The sequence below is a fragment of the Amblyomma maculatum genome, chromosome 7, assembly GCF_055883805.1.
Source record: "Amblyomma maculatum isolate TAMU_Amacu chromosome 7, ASM5588380v1, whole genome shotgun sequence".
Taxonomy (NCBI): domain Eukaryota; kingdom Metazoa; phylum Arthropoda; class Arachnida; order Ixodida; family Ixodidae; genus Amblyomma; species Amblyomma maculatum.
In genome coordinates this window covers 87,796,278-87,809,834 of record NC_139350.1, presented here as the reverse complement: position 1 = coordinate 87,809,834, position 13,557 = coordinate 87,796,278, and the positions used below count along the sequence as shown (strand labels likewise).

Below are 13,557 nucleotides of genomic sequence, written 5' to 3'. Positions count from 1 at the left end.
AAACGCACTAATGGCAGGTCCGCAGTGAAGGCTCCTTTCAAATTTTGGGACGAAACAAACTAATGTTTTTATAAAGGACAATTACGTAAGCTGTGCTGTGTGCGCCTGTACTGTTTACGTTGCGAACCACGCACGGAAATACGCGTTTGTGCCTTGAGATGTGTGCTAGCGTGCGTACGTGCGAGTATGTGTGCGTGTGCGTGCATGTACATACAGCTGGTGAATTTCAGGGTTCTTGCCTTGCTGCGAATAGCGTTCTTCGGCACCAACACTTTGTCGTCGCTGCCACACCGTCTGAGACGGTAGAGTCGACGATAACTGGCAACAACAGCTTGACTTAAGGGAAAAATTGAACTGAACACTTAATACAGGAATGTACATACTTACAACAGGGGAAACAACAAGCACGAAAACATAGAACTGGCTAAACTCTGCGGTATGGCCGAACAATCGAGAGATCAAGATCTAGCTCAGAACAATTCCTGCAGGCCCCGGGGCCCGGTTTTACTAATTTCGGGGCCCGGCCTACATTTTTCATCACCCAATCACAACGAACTCACACATGATTGGTTTACAAGCACTTTTGCATGCACCTGCCGGGGTGGCGCAGTGGTTACGGCGCTCTACTACTGTTCCCAAGGATGCGGGGTCGAATCCCGGCCTCGTCGGCCGCTTTTCGATAGAGGCGGAAAGCAAGGCGCCCGCGTGCTGTGCGATGTCAGCGCACGTTAAAAAAACCCAGGTGGTCGAAATTTCTGGAGTCCTCCCCTACGGCGTCTCTCATACCCTGAGTCATTTTGGGACGTTTAACACCACAAACCAAACCCAAATTTGGCATGTCTTTCCATTTCCGTAAGGTTTATCCCCTCTCCCTAAAACAGAGTAAAAGGGCAAAAAATTTGTTTCACAACAAGCAAAATTTCGAGAACGAACCTTGAAATGATTGGCTCACTAGGTCACATGCCACGCCTCATGCTGTCGCAGTGTTACACAATCTCTCTCCCCTTGCAAAGAAAAAGAAAACACAGTAAAGCACATCATAACGCAGTCCCACGTGCGCTACCGTCGGCCAAAGCTTGTGCCCTTGGTGGCTCCTTTTGCAGGGCAATTATCGGCATCTGCGCAGGCACCATTGCTGACCACATCAGAAGAGCCGAACCGCTTCCTCACGTTTCAAATCGTATCCGTCACATGAGCCCGACGCAAGCGGGTCGGGTAGGGGGGAGCCGGTTGTCGAGCTTAGCCAGCCCGACCCGTCCGGGTTTACATGAGCTCGATTCTGTCGGGCAAAGATCGCTGCTACACCATGCGTAGAGCAAGTGAACCAGGCGCAGGCTGAAGAGGAAGAAGAGGAGGAATGCTCAGCCGAACAGCTCACGGTCCCGTCCCCGACCTGCAAGGAGGCAAGAGAGGAGGCGCCTGCCCGACGCGTCAGGGAGGCGCCTCGCCCATCGGGTAGGGTCGAGGCAACCCACCCCCTGAAGTCGGCCTGGCGGGACCCGACTCGACGGTCGTTAAGCTTGACTCCCTAGCCTATACATGAGCCCGATAGCCGGTTTTCAGCCCGACAGGCCTCCCCGACCCGACTTTATCGGTCTCATGTAAACCCCCTGACTGTTACACACGCGCCCCAGGCATCCGTTCAGTGCCGCCGTCTCCCACCATTGTTGGCATTCAGAGTTGGAATCGTCACCGTGACCCACTCAGCGTGCCTGCACGGACTAATTGTCACTTATGTGGGTGCCGCGTCAAGGACAAGGGCCTTACACCCTTCAGCCTGGCAGCGTTTTTTCTTTGAACGATCACGGCCGGTCTCGGGGGAGAGCGCAGCGCTCTTTCCCTCGAGACCGGCCGTGGAACGATATGCCGCCATTCCAGAAGAAGCGCTCGTTCAAAGACTGCACTGCCTCCGCGCGATGTGTGCCGTCGGCGTGCTACGGGGTCGGCGGTGTTTACAGTTCCTAACGCTCTTTAAAAAAAGAGCCCTCCGCGCGAAGCGGCGGCGCGAACAAACTGCCTGTCCCCGCGTCTTCGAGCGCGACCGCGAAGTCCTGAGAACAAGGGACTGCTTTCCCTCCCTGCCTACGTTTCCATCGTGCGCTTCTTCCCGACTCCTGCCCGAGGGCAAGGGAGAGACGGCCACAGCTGGGCGTTGAACAAGTGATCTAAAAGGAACGGACGGTCCTAATGGCACCATGCTTATCCCATTAGGACAGAGCTCTTTTCTGCTACTGTACGGGTTGTGTGCGCAATCTAAACAGGTATGTGCGCACGTAAGACTAGTGTCGGCAAGTGTTGGTCTCCTATTGCCTCACCCGAAGCAAGTCATTGTACTTTACCTATCCTTTCACTTCCACTCTCTCCAATGTATAGAAGGAAACCAGGGTCACTTTTCCACCGCTTGACCACAGCTCGTTTTCCTGTCATTAAATTACTTTCGGCCTCACAGCCCATAGTATCGCTTTGGAGGGCAAAGCTGTACTCCTAAGAAAATTCGTTGCAATTTTTCAGCCAAAAGTTTGTCCGGCCACCACCGCGTGATGCTCAATTACATTCGATATCCTAGCGGCAATTGAGGATCTTCTGGACATTCCATTGATTTTCTTGGCAGTAGAAAACAGTTTGTACGAGCGCGAGAGACATTAAAACGGTCACATCCTGCCACGAAGAGGATTCATAATCACCACGTTTGTGCGGAATCCCTCGAGGTTCTCAGGTTTCACGAAATTAAAAACTTAAAGCGTCACCATTGAGTTTGGCGTATTTTCTTAACAAGCGGCTAAGAAATGGGGCTAGCTTCTGAATACCTAAGCAAGCTGAGCATGCGTATTTCCCAATGCCATTAAACAAGATGCTGTGCTCTTCCGCATCTTGCGGGGCTGCCATGGTAAGGCACCACACCTGAGACATCGCACGCATCCTTCGCGCAGTGGGAAGCTCCACTGTCCTGCAGTGATGCGGATAAGAATGAAGACCGCTGACAGTCGATGTCCTCGCTAAATATAAACGTTTTCATTGAATCAGCATGCCCAACGATGATTAGGCGAATGTAGAACATCACCGGGGAATCTCAGATTGAGCGTCGTTCCGGAGCCAATGTTTCGGTGGAGCTCACAGGGCTGAAGATAAAAATCCCTCTCCAACGATATCAAACGTGTACAGAACAATATAAGATGAAGATTCGATAACAAGGTCGGGCTGTCATCTGGTAAGTGGGAGTTAATTACATGCTAGTTAAGTTCTGCAGCAAACGCTAATTGAGCCAGCTGAACGTTTTCTGTTTTCTTTTGCAAGTGAACTCTCCCCCTCCCCTCCCTCCCATTCCGTTGGTGGACTGGCTTTGATAGCGGAGCCGGCAAGCGGCACTGCATTCCATGCAAGCCCATATGATGTTCCGTTTCGTCTCTAATCAACCGTATCCATAAACTATCCGTATCAATGCTGCTCTTTTTGCTTTCATGTAAGATATTAAAAAGAAATCTTAGAAATATGATTCAAGATTCAAAGTCAAAGAAAACAGAAAAATATTTGATAAGTAAAAGTTCAGTAATTTTACCTTCAGACATGATCTACAGTACGTTAAATGAAACATAACACAAAATGCTCGTTCTTTCATCAGTCAACTGACCTTCGGGTGGGTCATCAATAAGGCCGGCTTGAGCAGCTCCTCCATGGAAGTGTCGTTGCTAAAGCGTATGTAGAGACTGCAGTACTGGGCTGACACTGGGCCCGTGTCGTCATCGTGTCGCACCACAGTGGCCAGGCATTCGTCAAAGGATCCCAAGTCTGTGACCGAGCCCGTGAACAGACCACTGGACACCTTTCCAGTGGAGTCGAGCACTGCGTGGAAAATTGGATGCAAGTGTCTATATGAACAGCTTAAACGAAAAGTTTTTGCTTTGCGTTCTTTCCTTGGAATAGTACAGAAAACATCCGTATGCAAGAATCAGGATGTCGAATTCACCTTCACCCGTCGAGTAATTTACGATTCATTTTTTTTTAACAACCAACTGGTGGTTAGGGCGTCAGTGACAACTGTAGTCAATCTTGTAATTGCATGAAGCATAAAAAAATTTTTCCCGTCACGGTAGATTTTTTATACGAGTGTGATTGAAACGGCAAGGTGGTAATTTTATGGCTCAAAGAACCAAAACGTTTTGCCAGTTCGTCCATGAAGTTGTGATGACTAATCAGCAGTTCAATTCCATTTCGGTTTATTCTCTTTACTTTTTTTTTCAGGAAGCGGAGGATATCGAGGAAAAAAAAACGAAGTGCTGTCGGCTGCTTTGACCACTCTCTACTCTCTTGTGTGTCAGCCGTGGTATAATGCAGAAGATGTGTGCATTCAATAATCAATTTAAGTAATGTCATTTGCAACAGAACAAGAATAAAGTATTGCGCGTGTGTTCAATGTCACCAAAACTACACAGAGGGAAGTACCTAATGTAGAAGTATATCATATAGCCAAGGTAAAGACGTCTACTTTCATCAAAATAAAAAGGGTTACATATAACACAGCCTAATCAGGAACTTGAAGCATAAAGATAATTGGGATTAGGCTCGCGCGTAGGCGCACAGCTGCGATAGGGAACTGGCATCGCAGAACTTGAGTAAAACCATTCACTGTGTGGGCGTGACTTCTCTGCTGTAAAATTCCGTCATATACAGGGGAAGCCGCCCCGTCAAGCTGCTCTTGGAAGCAGCTTTTAGCGGCTGCTCCTTCCCCTTCCTTGTAGTAAAGAAAAAATAAATTATTATTGTTATTATTTTCTTTTTTTTTCCAAGATAGCGCCCAGTAAGGACCCATGTGCGCTGTGCTCCCGCCCGTTTTTTGGCAAGCAGCAGTTTTTACGATGTGCCGACTGTGCGAAACGTGTTCACACGAAGTGCGTCACTTGGGCGGATGACGAGCTGCAACTCCTGAAGTCCGGCTCTCGGCCATTCTTGTGTAATTTGTGTGCGTCGTCGTCGTCTGACGGTGTTAGGCTTAGCGACGGTGGTGCGCCGGCGGCTACGTTCCTTTCTCCCGTCGCCCCGCTCCTGGCGAGCCACCCGACCGGTTTTCCCCCTTCAACCGCGACCGGCGAACATGGCGGTGAGTTTGCCTCGCTACGGGCTCTCCTCCTCGACGCGCTTGAGGGAATCTCTTTTCTGAGCGATGAGGTTGCCCAGCTACGGGAAGAGAACGAGCGCCTTCGTGGAGAGAACTCGCAGGCTTTCGTACAACAAGCCGAGGTCATTGCCTCTCTACGTGCCGATGTTCGCGGCCTACGCCAGGAGCTTGTGCGGTGCGCTGCTTCGCAGTGTGTGCGTCCTCTCGTCGAGCGTCCTCTCGTTGTCTCCGTGGGCAATCCTACCCGTGAGGAGCAGCCATCTGTGGACTACTCCGCCGCTCTTCATCGAGGGATGACTCCTGGCGATATTACCTGTTCATCTTCTGCCTCTGCTCCTCACCGTGCGGTTAACTCACCCAGTGCGATGAAGAAGCACCGAAGTCGAACCATTACTGGCGCATCGAGCTCATCTGTCCTGAACGTTGTCATTTACCAAAAGAAGCGTCCGAAGACTATTTTCGTCTCTAAACTCAGTCCCGATACTACATCGGTAGACCTTACCAACCATCTAAAATCAGTGAACATTACCTCCATTTCCTGCCGGCAGCTGAAAACAAAGTACGACTCCTACTCGTCCTTCCATATTGAAGTTGATGAAGAATCCTACAGTAAGCTTGTTGATCCTTCGACGTGGCCGATGGGAGTATACAAGGACTTTCGTGGGAAGCTTTACGACGATATGCTTCATCCCTTTGAAGTGACCCAAAATTGCAGTGGCCCCTAATTTGGATATCTATTATCAAAACGCCCGAGGTCTTCGGACTAAGGGATCTGAATTTTTTTCTAGCGTCTTGTCCTCTTGTTATACCGCTGTTGTGGTTACCGAAACCTGGCTGTCAAGTGATATTCCTTCCAATGATTTCTTTCCAAATAATTACTCTGCTTTTCGTAGCGACAGCAATGAAACAGGTCCCAAATCAAGAGCAGGTGGAGTGTTCATTGCTATTGACACTTTTGTGAAGTGTGTTCGACGTTCCGATCTGGAAACTTTTGAAGAATGTGTGTGGCTCGAGCTCAATTTAAATCGATATGAAAAACTTTTACTTGCAGCTTTCTACATTCCTCCGAATCTTCCTCCTTCAGCCTATGATGATGTTCTGCTCTCAATCGAACAGGTTATAACCCGTCATAGCAAACACAAACTTCTTATTTTAGGCGATTTTAATACTCCTGGTATCAACTGGAACTCATTTATTTCTTCTCACAACAATCATTACATATTAAGTAAGTGTAACGCTCTACTTGATTTTATAGCCTTTAACTCTTTGCAGCAACACAATTTCATTGAAAACTGCTGTGGTAATATTCTTGACATCTGTCTATCGAATTTTGAAAGTGTTCGAGTTTCGAGTTCAGACATACCGCTGACTCGCTGTGACAAATTTTACCCTCCGCTTCTAGTTACTACTGCTGTCTCTGCCTCACCTTCTACTAATTCAGATCGGGTGAAGAATTCGCCCCGTTTCGCGTATGCACGTGGTGATTATGTCGGTCTTTTCAATTTCTTCTCTTCCGTCGACTGGTCCCTTTTAAATGACATTAATGATTCAGATGGACAAGTCAGTCGCTTTACAGAAATAGTTCTTGATGGTATGCGTCGGTACATACCTTTGCATACTCCTACGCGTAGGAAGTTCCCTTCCTGGTTTTCAAGGGAACAATAACGGCGTTAAAACTCAAGGGCCCATCGTAAAGCGAAACGCCCTGGGTTTCACAATTGGGCAGATGAGTTTCGCCGTGTGCGTTCTCTTTGCAAACGCTTATACAAGCGGGACTACGACTCCTATCTTGAGTCTTTAGAGAGGAGTGCCTCAAATCGTCCTAGTCAGTTCTGGCGTTACGTTCGCAAGCGTTCCAATAAATCAGATTTAAGTATCAGCTTAGTTGACTCTCACGGTTCGGAAATTCGGGATGTTGCCGACAGTTTTGCCCAACATTTTTCCTCCGTTTACAAACATCCAGATTGTGATTCCGTTTGTCTCCCATCTGGTGCACTATCTAATTCCATTCTCTTTGACGAGGAGTTCATAACTGAGTCTTAAGCGTCTGAGACCATCTTTGTCTCCTGGACCTGATGGCATTCCAGCTGCCATAATAAAAGCCTTCAGTTATATCTTTGTACCAGTACTGACTGCCATATTTAATAACTGTTTAAAAAATGCTGCCTTTCCTCGCGTGTCGAAAATGGCACGCGTGTTTCCTGTCTTCAAGTCTGGAAACAAATCTGATGTTTCCAATTATCGTCCGATTTCTCTTCTATGTGCAACCTCTAAGCTTTTCGAATTAGCTTTGCACAGCGTACTTTCCTTCCATCTCAAACATATCATAGTACCGAATCAACATGGCTTCATGTCGGGTCGCTCTACTTCTACCAACCTAGTCACGTTTATGACGTATGCCTCTGCAGCAGTCTTTCAGAGGGGTCAGGTTGACACTGTGTACTGTGATATGAGCAAAGCTTTCGACGTTGTTACTCACTCACTACTTCTTGAAAAACTTCTACTCTCTGGCGTTGAAGTCTCACTCGTAGCCCTCCTACGCAACTATCTCCTTGATCGCTTCTGCATTGTCAGTGTCAATGGACAGACTTCTTTCGTTTACCCTGCAACGAGTGGAGTTCCTCAAGTTTCAGTACTAGGCCCGCTTCTCTTCTCCGTTTTTATTAATGATGTTTCCTCGGCGATAAGGAACTCCTCGTTTCTTCTTTCTGCTGATGATATAAAAATATTCAAGGTAATACATTCTTTTCAAGATTGCTTGTTGTTGCAATCGGACATATCTGCTTTTTCTGATTGGTGTACGAAGAATCGACTCACCCTCAATTCTTCCAAAACTAGGGTTGTGTCCTTTACTCGTAAAACACATAGCTTTCTCTACCATTATTCTGTGAATTCTGTGCTGTTGGACAGGGTTGATGAAATTAATGACCTTGGTTCACTTTTTGACCGCACCCTCAGCTTCTCCTCTCACACTATAAACGCATTGCTCAGCGGGCTATGCGCACACTCGGATTCGTTTGCAGACTTTCGAGAGAGTTCTGTACTCCACTTCCGTTCCTAAAACTGTACCTGTCCATATGCTTGCCGCTCTTGGAGTATGCGTCGGTTGTTTGGAATGGAACTTGCAAATCGAACTTGGACAGGGTTGACAGAGTACAAAAAAATTTTTACGGATATTTCATTATCGCTTTCCCTGCGCAACGTCCCCCTCTCGCTCCACCAGGAGCGCCCAACTGAATCTTCCTTCTATCCACTGCCGTCGTATCAGACTTGATATCATATTTCTGTACAAACTCCTTCATGGCCACATTATGTGCCCTCAGCTCTTAGAGTACATCCTACTGCGCGTTCCGCGAAAGAGCATGAGGGAATTCAGACCATTTCAGGTTTCTCCTCTTCATTCCCACTCCCCTCTGGACAGGATGCAGTGGCTATTTAACTCTTTTTGTCCTCACTTTGACATCTTCCAAAACTCGCTCAGTTCATTTACATTGGATGTTCGTAGCGTTTTAATCTAAATAGTACTTTATCACATATAACTCCCACTTTCTAGCCTTAATATTGTATTTACTTCACTTTTTGCTTTTTCTCCTGTTCAATGCTGTCTGTATCTTGAACTACTTTTTATCCGTTTCTTACTTATATTTCAACTTTAAACTTTATATTCGAATCTTACTGTCCCTTGTTCAATTTTACTTCTTTATTGTATTATTCTGTATTTCTAGCCTGTGTTTTAAGTACCATGCACTTGTTGCGCCTGGAATGGTTGTTTATTTTATGTATATTTCTATATTACTATAATCAATGTCAGTTATTTGTTGTTGTTGTTTTTTTTTCCTCGCTTCTATCTACCGTTCTTTTTTTTTTCTTCTTTCCTGGTGTGCTCAAAAATTCTCTCACTGTGTATATAAGTGATGCTACACATTGTTTGGTTACTTTCCGTGATACTTTTCGTCTCAGTTTCATTTCATGTATTATTTATTTCTTTTTTTGTGTTCTCTCTGTGTGTGTAAACATGTTTGTGCTTTTTCATTTTTGTTTTTTTTTTTGTGCTGCAGCACTAAGACCACATGGTTGTTCCTGCGCACATTAAATAAAGATTGATTATTATTATTATTATTATTATTATTATTATTATTATTATTATTATTATTATTATTATTATTATTATTATTATTATTATTATTATTATTATTATTATTATTATTATTATTATTATTATTATTATTATTATTATTATTATTATTATTATTATTATTATATAACACCGCCTCTGATATTTTGTCGGGAGTCCTTAGCTTTCTCCAAATTACAAATTAAATGTCTTTGTTTGATTTTCTTTTTACTTTTTATGCGCACGCTATATTTAGTAAACAATATACGGTTCTACTGGTAATGAGAAACTTGTGGGAAGACCATTACCCACAAGTATATAGCATAACCGGGTTAAGTGGAGAAATATGGGAGAGGCCTTCGCCCTACAGTGGGTATAATCAGGCTAATGATGATGATGATGATATAGCATAAGTAGTAACTGATACAAGAGGAAAGTGTAGCCGAGGCTGTACTTGCAAGCGTTTATTCTTGTCCGCTCCGCCAGCTAACACGTACTACATCACATGTAATGGTAGGTCGCGGGGGCCACAAAAATCCGCACTATATGCAAAATGTGTTTTTAGGTCGAAATATTTTTAGGCCTCATGAGCAGCTTCCCTTTCAAAGACGCGTAATTAACCACTGAACAAAAAGCAACCAGTTTAGTCCGCTGCACGCTTAGATTAGTTTTAGCGCACCACGCGCAGCGTAACCGCGAAACTTACCGCGACCGCCGCCGCAGAACTGCGCATGCTCTTGTCATGAATTTGCATGCCGATTTCCGCGAAGACGGTCGCGCTAACCTTCGCAATGGCGCTGCACGAGGTGTGCTAAAGCATCACTTGGCTCTTCTCGTTTTTGTTTTTTTGTTTGTTTGTTTGTTTTTTTTTCAGAAAAAAATGCGAGGCATTTCGGAACGACAACTTTTGGCTGTAAAACCCGCCTCGCGGTGAGGCTGCCAGAAGAATTCTCATTTAGTATTTAATGTAGTTTTGTGGCAGCCCACGTCATCGTGTCTCTGTTCTGCTTCGACGGGACCGTTATGTCGTCGCGAAAATAACGCCTCGCTCAAATTGTTCGGCGCATGTCACAGAAAGCTAGCCGAGCATGTGCTCTAGTGACGCACCGACTTCTCACAATTCGCCGCTTTACGAGAAATGTGGTGCTGCCATTGTGCGACCAACCTTGAACGAAGACTGCGAGGGTTTCTGCTCACTCTTATACGAAAAGAGTACGAGGGAAGCCATGGCGAGAAAACTTGGTGCGACTCAAATCCATGGAAAGGAGAAACGCGAAAGAACGACTGAAGAAAAAGCGTAGCCATTGCGTAATCTGCGCCACGAAGGGAAGTTCGATGGTGCGCGCGGAAGAGCACTTGCTGTTCCGTGATGTCACGGGGCGGATTACAAAACCGCACTATAACCGCTATTTCTCTTCGCGCAACTGCATAATAAGCGGTATGTCTTTACATAGAGTCCATAAGAGGCAGGCGAGTAGCCTGCAAAAACTCTGTTATAAGCGGTCCCGCACTAGAAGCGGTTACGTTTTCCCCACTATGTCTAAATAAATGCCACCCTATGAGCTCCAAACAAAAATGAGGGCGAGGTGTTGCGTGCTGTTAGTATACAAAGTGAAAAAGTTCGAGTATTTAATTTCAACCGAACATACGGGCGCTGAAGGCATTGTGCAGCCTCCAATGTTACAGGAAGGAGTTTCAGGAACCGCGATCGAGTGCTTTGCTAGCGATTGCAGCTATATCGCACCGTGTCGACCACTGAAGGTATCGGCGAAGTCAACCACAGTGTAAGCCTTTATAGTATTGGAAAAGAGTCGTCTGAATTCTGATATTTCACAGTCGAAACCCTCAAGACGCGCACATTTAAAATCTCCGCTCATTAGTTTCGTAACAACTATTTCAGCTACCTCAAAAAAAAAAAAAAAAAAACAGAGAGAATTGCAGAATCTGCACTGGATAAATGCGAAATTCTGAGCGTTGCTGCTGCGCCCAGTATATCCGCGCTCCTTGTCGAGCTTTGCTAGCGAGGCTGGGGCTCGTGCGGCACAGTGGAAACTTCAGTTCCTTAGTACGCGTTCGTTGCAGTGCTATATATCATTGTAATTAGTTTACAGGAAAGGAAAGGCCGAATATATGTCACACTTACTCCTGCGAGTGTGAGATTGGACGGTACACCGTCGCTCCTCTCACATGGCTTTCCATGGCGCGGAGTCTTTGCAGTCGCAGTCATTCAAGTCGTCGTTTGACATATTGGTCGTTTCGTAGTTATGATGAGTTATGCCTAGCCATTGCGGTCATTGCAGTCATTACCACTCATAGCTAAGCATTTTTACTTATTTCTAAATCAGTTGAGGTCATTACAAGTCGTCGTTTGACATACTGACTCTAGTCCTTAGCAGTCATGATGAGTCTTGCCTAGACATTGTTGTCATTACCGCTCATCGCTAAACATGTTTACTCATTCCCAATCAGTTGCGGTAAATATAAGTCGTTGCTTGACATATTGGTCATTATTTATCGTCATTATTCATTAGCATTAGTCATTAACTCTATTTATATCCATACAAAACTTTTATTCAGTGCATATCACCTCCAATCGTTTTCATTCTTAATCTCCCTCCTCACACATCGGCTATTTGCGAGTGACACATAAGCACACTGATGCGCACAGCTCCCACGCACAGATTTTCGCTCCGTGATCCAAGAAACGCTTTCACCTTTAAAAGAACGATAACAGGACAAGCAGAGATGTGCTCCACCAGCCCGCTCGAAGAAAACATAAAATAATGGCGGAGTCAGGACCATCGCCCAGCGGCTGCTCGCGGTGACTCTTTGTACACTGTACAGCTCCGCCTTCCGTAGCTCTTTTTCTTTGCGTGTACCGAGCGAATGTCTACTTTGCATGCGTGTAACTTCCACGAAGAAATACGCAGGCCAGTGTTTTAAGTCTGGCTTCATCGGAAGGGAGTCTAGTGAGCACAGTTGGAAAGGCAATAAAGAGGGAAGGAGAAAAAACACCTGGCAGCCTGCTTTGCACATAATTTTGAATAAAAGGAACGAATCTATTTTCTCCGTCTTGTTTTTTAGAAAATATTTCAATGTTTCTTCTTAAAACTGCTAAATTGCGGAAACATAGAAAAGAAATGTTCTGAAAAGTACTGAAAAGAATAAAAGCAATGGCAGCCGGCTTCGTATTCATGCAGTCCTTATATATAAGAGCGCGGGGTGTCTCAGATTCCTCTTAAACACTGGTGAGAGGACTCGGACCCCTCGAGACGACCCTGACTTTAAGCTCCGGTGCTGACTCTGGAGGTCGGACAATGCCATCTTGCCTGTGTTTCGTCCTTTGCGCGGTTTTCGTTCCAAGATCTATGTCAAGCTTCACGCAACAATGTTGCACTTCTTTGAGATTAGAGGCTTAAAAAAGTAAAATATATATTTCTTTCAAACATATTAAATCTTTCTTTCCAGCACTATAGTATTCGCTTTGTGTATCTCCGTGTGCAGACAATGCTGGAAATGCCATGATTGCCATCTATGCCCCCTTTTATTGTCCCATTTGACACCGGTGACTCTCACGCGTGCCTCTCACCACTTCAAAAACTTGGTACGCGATAAAGAGCATTTTGAAGAGACTCAACTATTTAGCTTGTGACCGCGAACGGCCGCTGCTTTCGTGAGCATGAGCTCTATAAGTATACCAACTGCAGCGCAGGCGTTCACTTACAACGCAGCGCCCATGGCTCCAGATTGGAAAGTCCACGTATCATCCTGAGTAGGCCCAGAGAGCACTGCGCCGAGACGGGCGCCTCGAGCAGCCTCTTTTTTACCCAGTGCGGCATCCTCTGCGCAAGGTTCTGGATGTAGCTTCGTAGACTCGCCGAGAAATAATTGTCCGCTCGCCTCGGAATAGTCACTGAAGACGCGGTAGCGTTCAGGGCAGCCTTCTTCGTGGAAGGCTTATCCATCGACGACACCGGCGCAAAAGTGCTCAAAGCACTCAACAATACCAAGAGCATCCAAGTTGATCTCTTCATCTAACTGTCGCAAGAGTCACCGATGTACGACCTTCCAAACAATTTCTCTCCACTCGAGCGAGTAACTGACGACAGTAGCAAAGGCTCACCTCACAGAAAAGAGTGCGTGGTGAGCTCGGTTCTAGCCGCACGACCGGAGGAGCAATACTTTACAAGCAAGGGGGAAAGCTTCGCTGCATTCCAGCGTGGATCAGGCAGCCTCCTTGCGGTCACCCGGCAAGTGCGCATATTTCCTCCTGCGTCACCCGTGTCTCTCTCCACAGCGCTCCTTCCTCGATAGCAGCTTACCCAAAATT

At 46.0% G+C, this 13,557-nt stretch overlaps 1 protein-coding gene across 1 annotated transcript in view; it reads right to left on the bottom strand.

The window, feature by feature from the left end:
• Positions 1-13,192, bottom strand: part of LOC146183896 (O-acyltransferase like protein-like) — a 94,160-nt gene extending 80,968 nt beyond the window's left edge. Inside the window, exons 1-2 of the mRNA XM_084608434.1 lie at positions 12,952-13,192; positions 3,629-3,840 (exon numbers count right to left, since the gene is read on the bottom strand). Of these exons, the coding sequence (XP_084464560.1) occupies positions 3,629-3,840; positions 12,952-13,192 (453 nt within the window). The remainder of the gene's footprint in view (positions 1-3,628; positions 3,841-12,951) is intronic.
• Between the last annotated feature and the right edge of the window lie 365 nt (positions 13,193-13,557).